The sequence below is a fragment of the Mytilus californianus genome, unplaced genomic scaffold, assembly GCF_021869535.1.
Source record: "Mytilus californianus isolate M0D057914Y unplaced genomic scaffold, xbMytCali1.0.p SCAF_14, whole genome shotgun sequence".
NCBI lineage: Eukaryota > Metazoa > Mollusca > Bivalvia > Mytilida > Mytilidae > Mytilus > Mytilus californianus.
In genome coordinates, this window is record NW_026262626.1 from 1,408,515 (window position 1) to 1,428,965 (window position 20,451).

General features: G+C 31.8%; 1 protein-coding gene across 2 annotated transcripts in view; it reads left to right on the plus strand.

Moving 5' to 3' along the window:
- Window positions 1–19,702, plus strand: part of LOC127723993 (potassium voltage-gated channel subfamily KQT member 1-like) — a 115,375-nt gene extending 95,673 nt beyond the window's left edge. The window contains exons 9-15 of one of the 2 annotated variants that reach the window (XM_052230702.1): window positions 5,353–5,575; window positions 6,413–6,530; window positions 7,595–7,624; window positions 12,433–12,508; window positions 13,569–13,663; window positions 14,461–14,560; window positions 15,931–19,702. In XM_052230702.1, the coding sequence (XP_052086662.1) occupies window positions 5,353–5,575; window positions 6,413–6,530; window positions 7,595–7,624; window positions 12,433–12,508; window positions 13,569–13,663; window positions 14,461–14,560; window positions 15,931–16,032 (744 nt within the window). In that variant the 3' untranslated portion in view covers window positions 16,033–19,702. The remainder of the gene's footprint in view (window positions 1–5,352; window positions 5,576–6,412; window positions 6,531–7,594; window positions 7,625–12,432; window positions 12,509–13,568; window positions 13,664–14,460; window positions 14,561–15,930) is intronic. The other variant, XM_052230703.1, reaches the window with a different exon arrangement.
- The last annotated feature ends 749 nt before the right edge of the window (window positions 19,703–20,451 follow it).

The window sequence follows — 20,451 nt, forward strand, 5'->3', positions numbered from 1 at the left end:
AAATTTATTGCGTGTTGTTTCCACTTTTTCTAGTAGGAAGAACATGAAAACAACTCTGAATGACTTTAAGGTTAAGCATACCTACTCCTTATTTTTTTAAGTCACATTGATTTTATATAATCTAATATAATACTATTATACAGACACTTATAAAGTTAACATAAATGAACATATTGCATCCATATTAATTCTCAATTTGCAATTATTTTTTTGAATCATACTTCAATTTTTGACAAATTCCTTTTAGATCAAAAACTATAATTAAGACTAACAGACCTTGTTACTAAATCTCCATATGGTAATAAGTACTAAACGACCCTGAGCGATAATGTATCGTGTATATTTTACCAGTCACAGTAGGCGTTGTATATTTGGTTCATTTGGTGGTTTATTATTTTCTACAATATCTAATTTTCTGCGTTAATCGACTTTCTTCTTCAATACCTTGGAATTTACTCTTACAGCAACGATATTGAAGGTATAATTTCCTTTTGTTAAAATTAGTGTTAAAGGAAATGGTATATGTAATGTTCGATCCAGCTATATGTCAATTCAGCACGGACAACATTCTGTCATTTAATTGTAGAAGGAAAAATAACGCAATTATATAATCCCCACTAATGTGATATCGCAAACATATGTATTGTTCAATCGAGTAGACTCCACGAAAACAAATTAAATAGCAAGAAAACATAACGTGTCAAATTGGCACAGTAAAAAATGTATTATACAAAACACTTATCACAGATATCAGGCTTATGATTATGTACGCCAGACACCATTTGCTAAAACAAATCTCATCAGTGATGCTCGAATCAAAAAAAGGTAAAAGGCCAAATAAACGCCAAACAAAGTATGAAGATGAAGAGCATTGAGATCCAAAAATTCCGAAAGGTTTTTACCAAATGTCAGAATTGCAAGAATAAATAAACACCATGGAAGTGAAAATAATCTGTATGAACTCTAAGTGGAGTGAGATTAAGTAATTCAATATATTCTGCTTTGCATTCTTCACCCATCATACGATTCTATTATAATATAAAGTAGCAATTGCCATAGCTTGAACCATGGCGGTAATGACGATAATGGACTTGTAGGATATACATGTATGGCGGGCATGAAATTTCTGTTGTTAGTTTAGAAGCTACTTGAACAAGGAATCGACAAACAAATTCGTGATTGCCATCGTAGAACTTTTGCAGTTATCAGTTGTCTTGTTCCTTCTTATAACCTTAGTAATCTGGCTTGATTTGTTGTCTTTTGATACTATTCCACAGTTTGTTGACCTTCACACATACTGAGTTGATACAAACTATGATTCATATTATCTATAACTGATAATTGTGTAATGATCACATTAACTGCTTATACAAACATACATTTTGGTGAAAGTGTGAAGTGTTAAACATAATGACTGTTTATATATATTAGAATGTGGTTTCGTAAAATAATGACAAGATATTATCGTCATTTTACTAATTTTGTCCTCAATTTACTGAATTAAGCAAAATATTTACCAAACATAATGATTCTGTTTAGGTAGCTTCGGGATATACTGACAAGATAATTTGGTCATTTTACTAATTTGGGTCCTTAATCTATTGAATTTAGTAAACAATATACAACTATATAAAATACATTCACTTGATCAATTTCTAGTTTTACTCAATCAAAGCTTCAGTACTGATACTGACATGATTTATAACATATATAGATATAAAACGATGTGGTATGAGTGCCAATGAGACAACTCTCCATCCGAGTCAAAATTTATAAAAGTAAGTTATTATAGGTCACAGTACTGTCTTCAACAAGGAGCCTTGGCTCACACCGGTAAGCTATAAATGGCCCCCAAAATTACTAGTGTAAAACCATTCAAACGGGAAAACCAACGGTCTAATCTATATAAAAAAACGAGAAACGAGAAACACTTATGAACCACATCAACAAACGACAACTACTGAACATCAGATTCCTGACTTAGGACAGGTGCAAACAAATGCAGCGGGTTTAAACATTTTAATGGTACCAAACCTTCACCCTTTTTCTGAAACAATAGTGTAACATCACAACATAGAAAGACACACTATAAAATATCGACTGAAATAGCTTAACTCAATCAAAGGACACATTAACACCAATGAACATACACTGAACAAATAAATTTTACATGATACAATGTAAATACAAAATAAATAAACTATGGGAAGAATAATAAAAGTAACATGTTATATCGGTATGATATAACATATACCTGTTTAAAATTGCCCGTTCATAAATCATGTAATTATTAAGAAACTATTTAAGGTTCAAGCAAAGGCAAATTTGACCTTAGATGAATTAAGATATTCTGTTTAGTAAATAAAGGCAACAGTAGTATACCGGTATTCAAAAGTCATAAATCGATTGAGAAAAAACAAATCCGGGTTACAAACTAAAACTGAGGGAAAAACATCAACTATAAGAGGAAAACAAAGGAAAAACAGGAACATTGAAGTGCAACAAAAGCAAACGCCAACATGCATAGAAATGAACTATTTGATAACAACTGCCATATTCATGACTTGGTACAGGACATTTTAAGAAAAAATTGTGGGTTGAACCTGGTTTAATGGCTAGCCAAACCTCCCGCTTTATGACAATGCTAGAAATATCGCTAAACTGACAACACTACGTGACAGAAATATAGCACAAACACATAATATAAGAGTCGACACAACATGCAAATCGCAGAACAACAACGAACATATTCCATTAACGACAGACACAACAGGAAATCACAAACAGTGACGCGCTTACGTAACTAACATGCAATCTCGAACTTTATATAATTATTTTCACAATACTCGTCCAAACAGTTTTCATGACAATGATGTTATGGAAAGGGAATTTTATTTGGACTACAAACGATAAGACATAACAGACTATCCAACCGAAACCATAACAGAAACATCAAAATTAAATACATGAATGTTTGATGTACAAAATACATCAAAATACATCATTAGGTTTTTTTTAATATACAGGTCCTAACGTTGTAGCATATGTACGGATCCCTGGCTTTCAAATATTAAGTTTAAGCGTTCCCAGTGAAGGTCAATCCAGAAAGCGCCTCGGACGCACAAAACTTATAAAGCATTATTTCATTCACTATGATTGCAAGAAATAAGTTTACCATTACAATCTGTTCAAGATTGTGTCTATACTGAATATGACATGAAAGTAGCAACTGGGAATTGATCAAACACAATATGTGACTTTTATGACGATATATTACTTTTATTTTGACAATTCAACGGTTTTCTGTTTACCGTAAGAGGGCGTTTATTGTTATTAAATTCGACAATTTAAAACATTTATCCTGACACACTCATTTTTGGTTTATTGGACTTTTAAAAACGTTTACATAATGTTTAATTTAAAAAAAAAACATTTTTTGAAAAAAAACATTTTTCCATTCTGAGATTGTCATAATCATACGTCGTTAAATAAAACTGGATGCTTTCATCATAAAAAATCGAAAATGCAGAATATTTAATAACTAAAAATTTGACTTACTGGATCTTTCACACGATCTTTTCTTTATAATAGAGAGGATCCGTGCCAATAATGATTATTGCCATTAATTATCCTTCAACGGTATTAGATGTTTTTTTTCAAATCTGGTATGTGTACTACAAAATCCATTTCTTATTTATCTAACTTAACAAAGTTCATAACCATTTTGCAAGAAGTAAAAAACTACCTCCTTTCGGCTTATTATGAATATATCAAATATATATATTATAAGATTGATTAATTAGGAACATTAATGGTCGGTATCGGGCGTATCATGTGGTCGTGGTACAGATGTTTGTTGATCTTGCCCTTACATCCGTAGAACGCGAAAATAAGAATTTCACGTAAATGTGAATGAAGAATGAAATAAACATGTTGTCCGATTCAATTCAGTCTGTACACATTAATCGTACAACATACCCAGTCGGAAAAGAAACATTTATATTTCTCTTTCAATCAAGAGTCGTTAAACGAATAATTTTGCTTTTCGTATTGTTCACTTACTGGTTCTTTTTTTCGTGTATTAAAACACTTTCGTGTATTAAAAAGTAACTGGTGGTTTTTAGAAAAAACAAACGTATTTTGAATCGTTAATTTATACAATTAAAATGCATATTTTTCTGTTTTGTATCCAAATTGACTTTCATATCAGGATTTTCAACGATTGTAATGTACCTTTATCATAATTGTACTGAAAAAGAAAATGATAAATTCATGAATCAAAGATAAGTCAATCCATTTTGTCGAAGAAGCATGAGTTACTCCCAGCATTTTAACAATGAATCATAGAATCTTATCCTAGACTTTTGGTGTACGAAATTGGCGTACATAAAAGTTGTATCAACAAATTTTAAAAACAGACAGAAGATTGTAATATGGTATTAGGTTTGCTAATTATTTAAGGCCGTTCAATGACCTGTAGTTGATATCACCTTTATCCTTTCGTCTTTTGTGAATAGTTGTCTCTTTGGCAATCATACACAATACACAAACACAATCATATTAGGAACATTTTCTACTTAGTCCTTTTTTCTCTCCTCTTTTGTCTAAAGTACAAAATGTATGAAGCAAATGGTTTTGTACTATGCATATATACCCTTGCAAGAAACTTGTTGAAACCGTTTGAAAATAATAACCATCTTCGTTAATAAACATGTCTTGCTTTGAAATAATAAGTATAATTAAGAAGTGATGAGCATAAAACATTTCAATTCTAGCACATCTCTGTTCATGTTTATTTCCTTGAAGCCAAACATTGCCGATGGGAGAGTTGGATTTACGAACAAGTGTGTTAAAAACATATTCAAAGCGGAATAATTCTTTTCTATTTACAATTGTTTAAATCATTCCGGGGAAATTTTCTAATTTACATAATAGTATGTGACATAAACTCATCAAAGAGTTAACGGATACTTTGTGAATAAGCTCCCAGACCTTTAATCGTTAACGCCCGACGCGCGTTTAGGTCTACAAAAAACTCATCAGTGCCGCTCGAATCAAAACAATTGGAACACCAAATCAAATCATAATAGATAAATCATAATTGTGAATTCACAAATATTAACTCTAGCTCCAAAGTTTATTGCCGACAACAAACATAAATGTTCAAACAGTTATCACAGAAAACTTAATAACCAAAACTTTTAATCACTTTGTGTTCTTCTAGTTACTATAATTAAATGAACGTTGGAAAATTACTCATAATTCAGCAGAAGGCCTATTACATGTATGGAGTAAAATTTTACATTTAAAACGAATACTTGTATAATATAAAAATATGAACTTGTTTTTTAGTGTGTATGGAGGTGCTATGCTGCGGATCCCTCTTTCAAATCAGATGCAACATGGAACATACATATACACGACGCATCAAATGAGCACAACATGTTAGCAAGAATGGCCAGACGAGCTAGCCTGACGTTACGAAAACGTCGTATGTCAAGATTAGATTCCATGTCCGTTCCCAACCATTATCATAGAGAGAGTGTTTCTACGTCCCCATATGAGGAAAGGATAGGTAATAATAATAATCATATGATGAATTAGAACTGTTGATTATATTCAAAATAAAACAAGATAAAAAAAAAACATACATTTCTACAATGTGGAAACAAAAGGTATACAAAAGTAACAAATCTGAGATCAGTTATTGCAGACATGCTTGCGATAAACTATAAATATCCCTACCAGATGCAGGACTTTTTGGACCGACATTTTATTAATCGTGTCCATTAAAAACATACAGCTAGACAACAGCTGCATGCAGAACTTTGAATTTCGAGTAAGATTCAAAACACATTTCACACTCAAGACTTTAATAAATATCCATTCAAATTTAAATGGCAGATTTAATGCATATTCAGGACGAGAACATGTTTAATGTGTTATAAATATGAACCCTGTATTGTATTAAACCAACATCCTGATCCGAGTTTTTTACGTGCTAGTTCACAAGGAAACAAGTCCGCCAGAAGACATGTCACCATACTTGGACAAATTTTTCTGACAAATCTTTGATCTTACTTCTTAATGTTGCGTGCTTAGTGGAGAATCAGCAAATACCTAGTTATAAAGTCATTGATTTGACCATACGAGGATCCAACATACGACCTACCGCACTCGACGGGGTCTTATTTGAAGACCATACAGACATGAAACATAAACAAATAAAAATCTATCCATATCGTATAATCATATAATTAATGCCTTCCTATGTAATATATATATATATATATAAAATAAAGAGATGTGGTGTGATTTCCAATTGTGATTCTTTAGGGGAAAACAGTGTGTATGCATATTGTTACCTTACGTTTATATGTGTAATTTCTACTGTCAATTACTGCACTAAAAGGTACACCAAAAGGTACGAGACGAGAGAGTATGAGACCGTCACCCTATGGTGGAAGTATCAGTGAACAATACGACGATACAGACTACGATATGGATGAAGCCGCTGATCGAGTGGTTCAGTAAGTTTCAGTCTTTGGTTATACCATGGAAGTTATACTGTAATATAATATTTTCATGGTTATACGTTAACAGTACGATGATATAAGTTTTGATTTTAATGATTCCGATCATTTAGTTGTATAGTAAGTATCAGAACGTCACTGTTCTTGTACTGTTTCCCGATACAGATTTTGAATTAGATTAGGCCGCCTGTGAGAGTTTTCATGCTCTTTTTTTGTGTACGTTCCATAAAAATGAATATGAAATTGTTCAAATGCACTTTCCAGTATTAAAAGAAAACTGTGAATTCGTTTGGATGTTATAACCATCAGTTCAATAAAATAAAGTGATTATTTATTGATACATGTACCACATTTTATTTAATATATCGTATTATGTATTTGATATACATCCATTAGGGCGTTAGCTCGGTTGGGTGTATCAGATTTATATCGTGATATAATGGTTAACGCAAAGTTATAGCCTTCAATAATTTAGGAGAGTGGCTCTCGGCAATTTGATCTGATTTTGTAGTAAAGGTTATGATAAATGCAGAATATTCAATCAAACCTAATTGCATCGTGGGGTAATACAAATGTATCGCTTGTAGTACTCACTGTCTGAATGACAAATACAACATTTTTAGAAACAGACACATTAATATACATAAAGGCATTTAATTGTCCCTAAAAGAGGGTTTCAAATATATTTGTTTTCATATAAACTGTTTTATGTTGTATTTTAGTAGTATATATATTTGTGTTATTAATTTCTTTTTATGTTTCCAATATATTTCGCTTTGTATGTTCTATGCATATATTTTTATTTGTTTTTTTAAAGCTAGTATATTGGTTGTAAACATTTTCTTGTCAATAAAACTACAAAAATGTAATAAAGATATTACGAAATGTATGTTTTATAAGCAATGATAGATGTATAAGTATGCAACTACCTTTAATGGAATCTGCCAAAACTCAATACGAACCTCAGAATCTAGCAGGCATGAAAATCAAGATTTTGATATTCTTTTGTGATAGAAACAAATAAGAATTTAACATATAAATTCGAAAAATATACTTTTCAGGAAACGCAAAATGTCAAAGAGACCAACTACGTAAGTGCATGACATAACGACTGGTATCAGGCGAGATATATATATAGCATTAACAAAATCGTTTTTGCAAACTAACAACTAAAGAGCTTTGTATATCTTTTGAAATTTATGATTCCGCTGTTGAGCACCTGGTGTCCGATTTTTTTATTTATGTTAACTTTCGTTATGCTGTGCTTTTGTTGAAATTATGTTTTGATATTGAGTTTCTCTAACAAAATGAATTAGTATTGTGTATGCTTTAGTTGTATTTGCATTATATAATATAAGAATAATACATTTATATAGTCTAATGTCCAGTTGTAATATTTAATAATGCTGCAACCCACATATTCATTTGGGGCCTTGGCGGTCGAGCGGTCTCAGAAGTCCAACTATCACTAGCCTGTCAAAACGAAAATTGTGAATTCGAACCCCGCACGTGGCAGGTGGGTTCGACTCCAATCTTAATTGACTAATATGGTAAGTTTTCCTACCGAGGTCTATGGGTGGTTCTCTTCGGGTACTCCGGCATCCCTCAACAATAAAAACTAACTGCCTCTAATTGCCAATAATGCCGAAAGTATCGTTAAATACCAATCAATCAATCAATCAAAAAATCATTGCTCATTGAAATCTGTGTGCATTACACGGTGTCAAAAATAGTAATGTTAAATTTATGCAACACTTTTTTCAGAATTGGTTAATTATTACAATTGATATAACAACTAAACGAACACGAAGGACCTTTTTATTTTTCAAGTATAAGGAAGAAAAATATGATTTCTATATCATAGATGCTATCATATTGTTATATATCATACCGGTACTGTGGTGAATTATCCGTGTCATTCTTTTGTGATCGGTTACCTTGACATAGAATTGAGAATGAAAACAGCCCAAGGCCACAAATAGGTCTTCAACGCAGCGAGAAAATCCGGCACCCGGAGGCGGGCTTCGGCTGGCCCTAAACAATGATGTACACTAGTTCAGCGATATGGACGCCACTCTAAACTCCAAAATGCATAAATGAACCAAAATTTAAAAAGCACACAAGACGAACAAAGGCTTATTTGCGCCCGTATCCCCTGTGATAAAAAACGAAGATAAGAGTGGTACATTCTTTTGAAATCAGAGTATTTTAGCATTTGAAGCTTTTCCATCTTTTACCCTTGAACGTCCGGTTGTCCGTCTTTTCGTCCGTCCCAAAAGTATTTCACATATTATAAGCAAGCTCGAGCGGGGGCATTCGTAACTTCAGACACATTGTTCTTTTATTTAATTAATTTACTCATTTGTTACAAAATTTGGGAAATTATTTTGATTAAAGGATGTTAATCTCCCACATGCAAAGCTCTTAATTCTTGCCGGACTTTGCCTATACTTTTTGTCCTTTTTGGTTTATTAGTTCTTCAATTATCAATAAGGCTTAGGATTTTAAACATTGTGGCCTCGGTCATCAATGAATAGACATTAATTGTCGAATTGCGCATCAGGTGCAGGAAAATTGGTACCCTAGATATGTCATAACATAAAATAAGTAAGGATTTTACGTAAAGTATTTACACGTTTTGCTAAAGGTTTATTTTATCAATTAGCAATCAAATTTGTTTATCGTAATTTTTTTAGTAGTTATGAAAACCAAGATAATCTACAAATTTGAAATAAATTGCCATGGTATAGATCTCTTATGGTTTACATGTAATCAGTGCAAAGTAAGGAATGCAATTACTTACATTAAATTTCATCTAATTTTACTACTTTAAAATAACAAAGTTGATTTTATATTTAAATAAAAGAATTTATTCAATTGGAGCTCGTTTTCCTTTTGACACCAACCGACCAGACTCCATACTTTCACGATAAAAAAAAATTGCGAAACTGCAACAACAATATTCTTCAGCCATTGTTTCATGTAGTGTCTTTAAGTGCCAGTCTTTGTAAGAATCAGGCAATTTAGAAGAATTTCAAAACATGACCGAAAAAACCCACCGAACTTACCATCCTATTTTGAAGGTAACCTCATCCTGAGTTAGAAATGGTAGGTCTTTTGTTTCTGCGTGCCTGGTAATTTGAGAAATCTCTAGATAACTTTTGGTTAAAATAATAGCAAAATTACGGAGTTAGCTCCCCTCAATTTGGTAATTTCTAGTGCATTTCAACCAAATTATATCTTGAATTACCAGAACTGGAAAAGGGAACGAACGTTATATTTGTGCACCATTATACATTTTGAGCTTAAATTAATGTACACTTGAGTGGGTTTTTATTGGTTATGTTTTCTTATGCAGATTGGCACTTAATGATAAAAGATATGCACGTCATAGCAGGAAACGTTCATACTATAATTAGCATTTGCATATGAAACTAGACTAATATAAAATATTGACCAATTAAGATGTCACTGGCGTCACCATATGCAAAACAAACAAACATATAAACAACGCCATATTGTCAACGCCGATAGTATGTTAATGTAAAATGAATAAAAAGCATCAAATACAGAAAGCATGAAATAAACATTTTAGTATCTTTGATTAGAGTTTTCATCTATTCAAAACATTAAGTAGGAGCACAGACTTCAAAACTATTTCTTACCATGATACTATATATGATCAAATATTGTATTATAGTGATACCATTAAAGTTTAAAATTTTCAAAAAAGCATTTCTAAGAAATCTATCAAATTCGGCTATAGCTATGTATAAAATGTGTCGTGAAATGTGCGTCATTGGTATAATATAACAGAGGTATAAACATGTTACAAAAAAGACACATAGAGATTGGCTTGTTTTCTTCAATAAAAGCAATAAATCTAAAAGAGACCAGAAATATCCGCGGTCCACTCAGAATCTTTAAAGCCCTTTGCATACAAGAGAGAGGTTTGGATAGCTATGAAACCGGGTTTGGTCCGCCATTTTCTACATAAGGAGGTGCCTGTACCAAGTCGAGAGTGTGGCAGTTGTTTTCCATTCGTTTGGTGTGTTTGGGCTTTTGGTTTTGCCGTTTGGTAGGGGACTTTCCGTTTTGAGTTTTCTTTGGATGTCATATTGCTTTTTTCTAAAGCATACTCTTTTTTTTGTATTGCTATGAGTTACAATTTATCACAAAAATCAGCAAAGACCCATCGAAACAACATCTGATACACACATTTAATAATACTTTTAGATATTTGGATGATATTTTGGCTCTCAATAATGACGACTTCAGTATGTATACAAAAGAAATTTATCCTGTTGAACTTACTTTAAATAAAGCTAATACTAACAATGACCACTGCCCTTTCCTCGATCTTGATATCTATATCATTAACGGAAAGCTTAATACTAAAATATATGATAAAAGAGATGATTTTTCATTTCCTATCGTTAATTATCCATTTTTAGATGGTGACGTTCCCTTGTCACCATCTTACGGTGTTTATATATCTCAACTTGTACGATTCGCTCGTGTATGTAACAATGTTTTAGATTTTAACGAGAGAAATTTATGTATTACTGAAAAATTATTACACCAGGGTTTTCGATATCACAAACTAGTCAAAACATTTACTAAATTTTATCATCGGTATAAGGACATCATTCGTAAATATAGCTCAACATGCAGACTTCTTATACGTTCAGGTATTTCACATCCAATTTTTTATGGAAATATTCTTTATAATGCACAAAAATGTCAGTATTTTCCTCTGAAGCTAACAAAACCTTTAAATAGACTTATTAAGAAGGGATATAGTTACGATACTGTTGTCAGGTCATTAAAGATTGCATATTTTGGCGTTAATATTGATTCACTTATAGGGTCTTTGCATCGGCACTAAACACATTTATTTAAAAACCAGTTGTTGGCATGACACGGGTTATGTTCTTCTCATATATGTTATGATGGTATGATACTAAACCCCTAACGGGAAGGATTGTGCCTGATATTCATATGATGAAGACATAATCTTTCAATCAGTTTAATTGAAGTCTGGAGCTGGCATGTCAGTTAACTGCTAGTAGTCTGTTGTTATTTATGTATTATTGTCATTTTGTTTATTTTCTTTGGTTACATCTTCTGACATCAGACCCGGACTTCTCTTGAACTGAATTTTAATGTGCGTATTGTTATGCGTTTACTTTTCTACATTGGCTAGAGGTATAGGGGGAGGGTTGAGATCTCATAAACATGTTTAACCCCGCCGCATTTTTGCGCCTGTCCCAAGTCAGGAGCCTCTAGCCTTTGTTAGTCTTGTTTATTTTTAATTTTAGTTTCTTGTGTACAATTTGGAGTTTAGTATGGCGTTCATTATCACTGAACTAGTATATATATTTGTTTAGGGGCCAGCTGAAGGACGCCTCCGGGTGCGGGAATTTCTCGCTGCATTGAAGACCTGTTGGTGACCTTCTGCTGTTGTCTGTTCTATGGTCGGGTTGTTGTCTCTTTGACACATTCCCCATTTCCATTCTCAATTTTATCATCAAATTTGTTAGATGTAAGCTGTTGTTAAACAATTGCATGATATTAGCTTTTACTTTTATTTGCTTATATGAATTGGGTTGATAAACGTTTTCATTTTATTTCTTATTTTGACCCTTTTATTACACCTCATGGTTTAGGAAACATACCGTTTTCTCGTTTATCACAATCTCTAAAATTATTTGAATTTTCTAAAATATGAAAATATATTAGACTTTTATTTTCATACGGTACTTTTTACTATGATTGGACATGCAATCTATAATGTATTTTAAGATTTATTTAAATTTGTACTTATTGTATATGGTTTATTTTGTTGGTTAGAAGAATTGTCATAAATTTGCAATTTTAATCTTTATGATCATTTTAGGTTAACTGAGGCACATAAAGCAGCTATACGAGTAATCAGGAAAATCAAATATTTTGTAGCAAGGAGAAAATTTCAGGTAGTTTATGACTAAATGTTTGTTTTTTTTTCCTTAATACCATATACAAATAATACAACGCATCTCGCAATGTATTTCAAACTTAAGGTAAAGTAAGTTAATCTTCTTTGTTAAACCAGTGTTATTTTCCAAAAATCTGGTTCCAAAGGATTCCAGTACTATAATTCTGAGTATGTCTAACATTTAACTTCCAGTTTTAATTTTTAGAATTCAAAAGCCTGTTCCTTGATTATCACAGAAGAGACTTTAACTGTTGAAATCCGCATCTGATGCATTTAAATTGGTACCATTAGTGTTATAACAACCACTTAGTAGATACCTTTCCCTAAGGACTGTCAGTCCTCATTGGAACATGTAACACCAGCTTAATAGCGAGTACCTAATTGACAATACGGGTATTGTTTTATGGAAACTTACGGTTTTAAAAACATTTTAGAATTAAGGGTGGTATAAATATCTTGCATAACTCTAACCTTGTCCGAGTTTGGCTTTACTTTTAATCATTTTATGTTTTTCAGCTCTTCAGCGTAGGTATCATGTTTTGGATTGCCAATATTTTGGCCTCAAACATCACTGACGATAATATAAATTTTCGAAATGTGTATCTGGCAGCAAATTTGATACCGTTATTATTATTATATCATTCAAGAAAAATATAATTAATATTTGCCCTGATGATGACAGGATAAACCCTTTTTGATACATGTTGCGCTTTACGTCATAATCGATGTACCGTAGTCTACAATATTTACATGGAAAGTATTCATTCCTATTCTATATCCTTTTTGGTTGTTCAGATAATTTTCGATATGTTTTATACAGAAACAGCTATTTACTTTTTTGGGACTTACATATTTTTCTCGGTACGTTATATCAAAACAACCATAATTGGATTCTACTTTTAAGTCGAAAAAGTACAGACATTTCCATGGCAAAAAAAAAAGACAGATGTCAAAAGATCATGCAATAAAACATTTATCAGTTCACGAAAGATTCGCAATACGAATCCAATATCAAACAAAGTTTAAACACATAAATCATAAAACATTTTGTTTAACAGCAAGCACGAAAACCATATGACGTCAGAGACGTCATAGAACAGTATTCTCAAGGACATCTTAACATGATGGTTAGAATCAAAGAACTTCAACGAAGGTATTGTATTATACAATTTTATGCAACTAACTAACTGTAAATACATGTATCTGAAATAGCTGATTTCTGAAAAGTCTTTAATCATATAGTTCTTACCAAAAGGGAGTTTTAGATTTCCATACTTTACCACTACATTCTTGTCATTAAGCTTTGGAAGATCAATTCACTGTTTTGGCAACTAAAGCATTCTGGGAAATATTTTTAAAAACGTACACCAAAACGTTGTGAATAGAAAAAATAAACCAAAACAATTGAATTAGTAATAAACGACCAATGACGTAACGTTATTATCATCTTGATGTACAGGCAATGAAATTACACATCACACTGTAGATTCTGAAACGGCAAATTTGATGACGTCGTAGATTACAAAACTCTGTATGTGTGTGATGTATGAATGAATACATAAATTCTTTATTGTAAAGCCGTGGGTACATGCTATAGCAACACGAACATATTTACATTGTGACACTTATTAAATAGTAGGGAACAATATTCAAATATATTACAATAGATAAACAATCAACTAATCAAATGTGATCTAATCTGCCAAGCCGATTTCAAAAATTTACACAATTTCCCAAATAACGATCTAGACTTTGCTTGATACAAATACATTAATTGATGTACTCAAGACAAAAAGATTTGGATTCAGCCAGTGTACTGGAAATAGAACTTGAGCAAAAGTGGCCTATGCAACAAGCAGAAACTTACTGAACAAATGTATGACATTTTCAACTCTAACTGTTAATCCTTTTTTTTTTATTCTTATAATGAATAAATCCGCCCTCTTTCAGATTAGATCAGACGTTAGGTAAGCCAGGGGTTCTTTATTCCAATGGAAAAGATAGAGAAAGGGTTACTCTCAGTGCAAGAATTGTTAGAATGGAAAATCAGGTAGGTATTTGATTGTTGTCGACTACTGCCATCTAAATCTGATGTTATATTTTGGGTTTTTTGTTTTGTTGAAACAGTTTTTAGAAACATTTATTACTAGTACTCTAAAGTTATCAGTAGGGTATCAAATTGGAAAAATTTAGAATTACGATTTGAATAAAGAATCCGGCACATCATCAACGGTAGAGAGATAAAAACAAAGTTCATAACTTAAAATAACTGTAAGCTAGTGTGCGCCGTCAAGCGTTAATAATGGACAGTGATATAAAAATGTTTTAAAAGGTAAGAATCACCTTGGTGTGCTCGCCTCCAGTGCAGAAGTTGTCAAGTCTATCTCTGGACGGGTCAAACCAAAGACTTGATACATGCTATTTGCTACGTCTACGCTAGGCACACGGCATTCGGGAGTAAGACCAAAGACTGCTAGGTTCGGAGTTTGAATAATGTATCGGGATATGGTTAGCATGTCGTTACCTATGGACAATTACCTTGTGAAATAGCTCTTTAAAACTTCGGCTAAGCAGGTCGGTCTAGAACAAATCAGGATTAATATCCATATTACATTAACATGTTCTCGTAATGAAATATGTTACGTTATAATTTCCACCTGACGTAAAACACCAATCTATCATCATCATCATAATCAAAATAGTTAATGTGTTACATGTAGCGTGTGTTCTTTCAAAGAAATGAACAGTTTCCCACTACTCTGTTTTTTTTTTGTTTTTTTGTTTTTTTGTTTTTTTGGTTTTTTTTGTTTTTTTTTGCACTGGTTTCACGCTGGTTTAATGAGAAGATTGTTGTATGTACCTTTATACTTAACGTATCTGATTCGTATTTATTATTTCCCTTTAATGAATATAAAATCAAAAAAGCTATCATTTACGTAGAATCTTTCTTGTGGCAAAAATTAGATGATATAAAGGGGTACTTAACATAAGAAGCCGAATATAGGTAGACAATCACTTCCTTAAGAAAGAAAAAAGGACGAAGCATGAAATATATAACAATTTTTTTTCTCGAAAAATTCCAAATTGAACAACATTAACACCAATTAAATAAATGCTACAGTAGTATACCGGTGTTCAAAAGTCATAAATCGTTTGAGAGAAAACAAATCCGGGTTACAAACTAAAACCGAGGGAAACAAATCAACTATAAGAGGAAAACAAAAGAACAACAAGAACACTGAAGTGCAACAAAAACAAACGCCAACATACATAGAAACGGACTATTTGATAACAACTGCCATATTCCTGACTTGGTACAGGTAAAGCAGAAAAAATAAAGCAGGTATACCGACATAATAAGCAGTTTACATCCACAAAGGGTCCAATATGACATTATAATAAATTTTTAAACCATTACAGATGCAGAAGATGGACACAAAGATCGATCAAGTAATTTTCTTATTGAATTCCTTATTGAAATCTAAATCCGTAAACGAAAACTCAGTGGAAGATGACGTATGATGTTTACAAACTTATTAGTTACAGATATCGACCAAAATGAAGGCCGTTACTAATTAAAGACAAACCGTGAAATGTGGCTGTAAAAAGGAATAGGCAAATGTTGTATATGAATACAGTACTAGCATTCACCTGTTACAATGAATTGCCACAGATTCGTACCTCAGAGAGAAACTGTGTATTATACATACGCTTATGATGAAGGTGTTACAGCAAATACAAGATATACTGTGTGGTTGTTTTTGAGCAGCTCTTATCAGTATTTTAACATGTTATTGAACTATTTTTTTCATATTTTGTCATTGTTTTAACTCTGGTTGTGTTTTTACTATTGTTAAGTGTTATCACATTTTGTAATTGTATAGACTGTTTCGTTAGAATGTTGGATGTACGTGCTAAATTTGAATTCTTGAATGTTATATTTTGAGATAAATGATGTGTCGGTATTAATGCCCTGTAAAGATAAGAAAAAGTTTCTTTTCTGATTATCTCTCTGTTTTGTGACTTTCAATTACACTCACATGAAATATCCTTTACTTAGACTTTGTGAAAGGAATGTGACTAAAATCAATTAAGGCTGCACTAGTTTTCCGATGTTATAATCTCGTAAATCGATCTGTAGCGTCGACAGGGTAAGCAACTACTAACATGCATGCAGATCAAAATAGATTTATTTGTTTTTGAATATCATATTACAGACCATTTTATTTTGGACAAACGTAATATTCTCGAGCACGGAAACATTAAACTTGTTAAAGCTCTTCGTCATTGGTCAAATGTTGTTAATTTTAAACATTCGGCTTCGTCTTCGCCTTAAAAAATAAGATAATTCAATAAGTACATGTTATCAATTTATAAAAATCATATCATGTACTAGTATATTAAAGTAATACAATCTAAAAGAGCTACGAGTATATTTGGACTTACCAAGTGTTTGTTACCTTCGTCGTCTCAGTGAAGAAGGATATACACCAGTATCAATAATTTTGTTGAGTATATATGTTACAAGAGGATCAATAAGAGGCACTTAATCTGTGAATTTTCTGTCCAATATTATCAGTGTTCCAAATGATTTGTTTACATCTTATTTTAAAACTTCCTATAAAAACTCTTTTACATGCATTGGTGGTATAGTAAATGTTTGATGTTATAGTTCGTTAAATTGGGTTTTAACAAATTTGCCAATATAATTGAAATCTGGTCTCGATTATAGACGCAATAGTTATTTGCACCTTATTTTTTTTTTATACATGACGAAAAAAAACGTGTTTAAATTATCTTCTATTGTGCTATTTATTGTATATTATTAGTGAAATTCTTGTCTTTTGTGTCTAAATATTACATTCATGGTGAGATTTGAACATTTAGAGTCGGGCTTTGAAAGCGTTTTCGTCATATTTAAGAGTCATTGCAGTCATGTATCATTTTTTTTAATAATTATATTTAGAGTTCGCTTTGATTTTAGTTATATTTCTCAAAAAATCTATACTGGCTACACAAAACATGTGCATTATATTTATCTCACATATTCCTGGCATTAATGATTTTCCCGTTATAACATTCGCAGTGTCTTGTCCTTTTCAACTCTTACGGGGAGGAGGTGTCCAAAACGCCTTTAGACATATTATAATACAACTGTAGAGACTAAATGAATGTCTTAGAATTTGATTTTATACACAGATGTACTTAGAAGGTCTCATTAAATTTCATTCTGGTTGCATTTTTTTCGACATTTCTACGTGTATTACTAGATGTATTCCTTTTGTCTTCGTTTATTTTTAGGTTCACGCGATCAGTTATGTTCCTGCTGCTTTAGACGGGATAAGACATAATCGTCCAATATACAGCTTAATGATTTTCTTTGAATAATTTCCTTGTTTCTATACATATGTTTATTATATTTTGTTTCATTTCAAGCACTGTTGCTAGTAATCAAGATAGATTGTATGAAAAAATGGTACTGTAAATTGAATATATGAGATTTTTGATAAATAAGTTTGTTCCGGTACGATTAACGATAAAAGCGAAATTATCGTTCTTCAGTGTGATTCTGAAAACTATTCTATTTTAACGATATACCATAAATCCTTGTATGAATGTATCCAAGGGTTTGATGTAGAAGCCCTTTGCCTAAATATCATAACGGATATGTTTTTTTTTCTTGTTGTGATCACAATGCATTCCTTATTTCCTCGATCGTATCGTTCTGGATGCGACTTACCAATGCATTTTTACATACCATAAAAACACCACTGATGCCGTTAGTAGATCAGGAACTGTTTACCGTTCCCGAGCATCTGGGATCACCCGCGGCTTATGTTTTGGTTCCTGTACTTCAGTTTTCTGTGTAATGTTTTGTTGATTGATGTTTGCCGTTAGTCGTTTTACGTTTTTGGTCAAGGTGTTGTCTTTTTGTCTTGGAGTTATAGTTTTTGATTGCCACCATAATGTTTTCTATCTTGTTTAATAATGTAATATCTGTTTTATGAGTGAAAGAAATACCTATTGTTAAACGCCTTAAAATTAGCTTTTTTATCACAATGATAATAACATAATATTTCATATATTTTATATTGCATTTTCACTTTATTTATCGACAATTTGTTTATCACTTATATTTATTCTTCCTGTATGTAATGTATAGTCATAACTCGGGTACTTAAAAACAAAAAGCCTTTTACAACTAGGTTATTTCTTATAATGATATATAAGGGCGAATGTATTGCTTTTCCCTTCATTATCTTTTGGTGGAATTTGTTAAGCATTCTGTATTAAGTATATGGACAACCCACAACTGTTACAATAAATGCATTCAGAATAATTAATAGAACAAAATACAAGCAGTTTATTACAAATTAGATAAGATAAAGTAAATATATGTAATATTGATAATACATGATGACGTTGAAGACCTGAGATATGACTATATAAAGATCTTTTATGTAATCATAGGAGGCAATACTCTCAGTAAACTTCAAAACTGTACATTCCGAAACCCGACATTGTTATTGAAATGTTTTTATTGAATAAAATTTGCGTTATTTAACGAAGTTTCAACAACACAATGAACGATTTTGGGACAAAGTAACAAACCTTTATTATGCCAACTTCTTATTGGTCGGTTAATGAATTTCAAAACTGACAGAATTCTGAGACTAGTGTTATTAGTCGGTTAATGAATTTCAAAACTGGCAGATTTCTGAGACTATTGTATTGCAAACAAAATACAAGACGGACGTTACCGACTCAAGAAAAATAATAGTTCTTTGTTGTTGACTAAGTGTATGTAGAGTTTGACATATGGATTGCGATTATCCATAAACCTACCTGAATGTCTTGAAAGTGAAACACAATCGACATTTTCTGGACTGGAAACAAATAGGGGACTTATATCTTTTACATAGAAAGGGGGATCGTGTGAGGTTTTTTTAATTCAGTAGGGTGTAATATTCTTTTGGGTCGTATAAAGGCGACATTTAAGACAAAAACAGCAGCGTGTTCACTTGTATTGTAATGCATAAAAACTAACTAAAGTGATATGGGGTTTACATAAATGATATCAGACTGATATAAAAGGGGAACCACTCAAAAAACCATAAGGTTAATCAAAGCACGTACAGTATCGATAGAATAATATTACAGGGGAATAATGTTTTTGGTAATTTTTAACAAAATGGAAAAAATAAATGACAAATAAAATTATAAGTATAATTTTACTTATTTGAACAATAAGTCCTATTGTATGTTACATGTTGCAGCATGGCGCTTTGCAGTGTTTCTGGATTGATGTACTATCAGATGGGAAAACAATTAATGTTTTGTTACACAATTGCGCAATGGGGGCTTGATATATTCGTCTTAAGTAATCTTGATCAGAAGTAGGGTCAAATATTTGTTTTAAAATAGTGATTGATTTCAAGTCACACTGAAGTCATTTAACAACCTGCATTTTGAAACCTTGTGTCTTTTGTGTATTGTTAAATTAGAAACAATACTTTATTTATTTTTGGCAATATCAATTTACTTTTTTTATTGTCTTTAGTTTTTGCCATGGCGTTTTAAGCTTTACATGTGTCTTGAATGTCTACTTATTATTTTTCCGATCTTTTTTACTACCACTTCGGTTTTGGATTCCATAATTAATCTTAATGCACCTCTACGTTTACACTCTTGGAACATCTCTCCCATATTGTTTGAATTAATGTTTACCTTTTAAACAAAACGAATTGTTTATTGATCCATTTGAAAATTAGAAATCTTACCTCCTCGTCTTCCACAACAAACTAAGACACGTATGTCACATTAACATATTAACACAAACAGGAACTAGTCATTTAGTTGTGCGAAAGATACATATAAAGGAATGTTTTGCATTTCAAATACTACCAGCAGCATATAATAGTACAACAGTTAGAAAAGTTC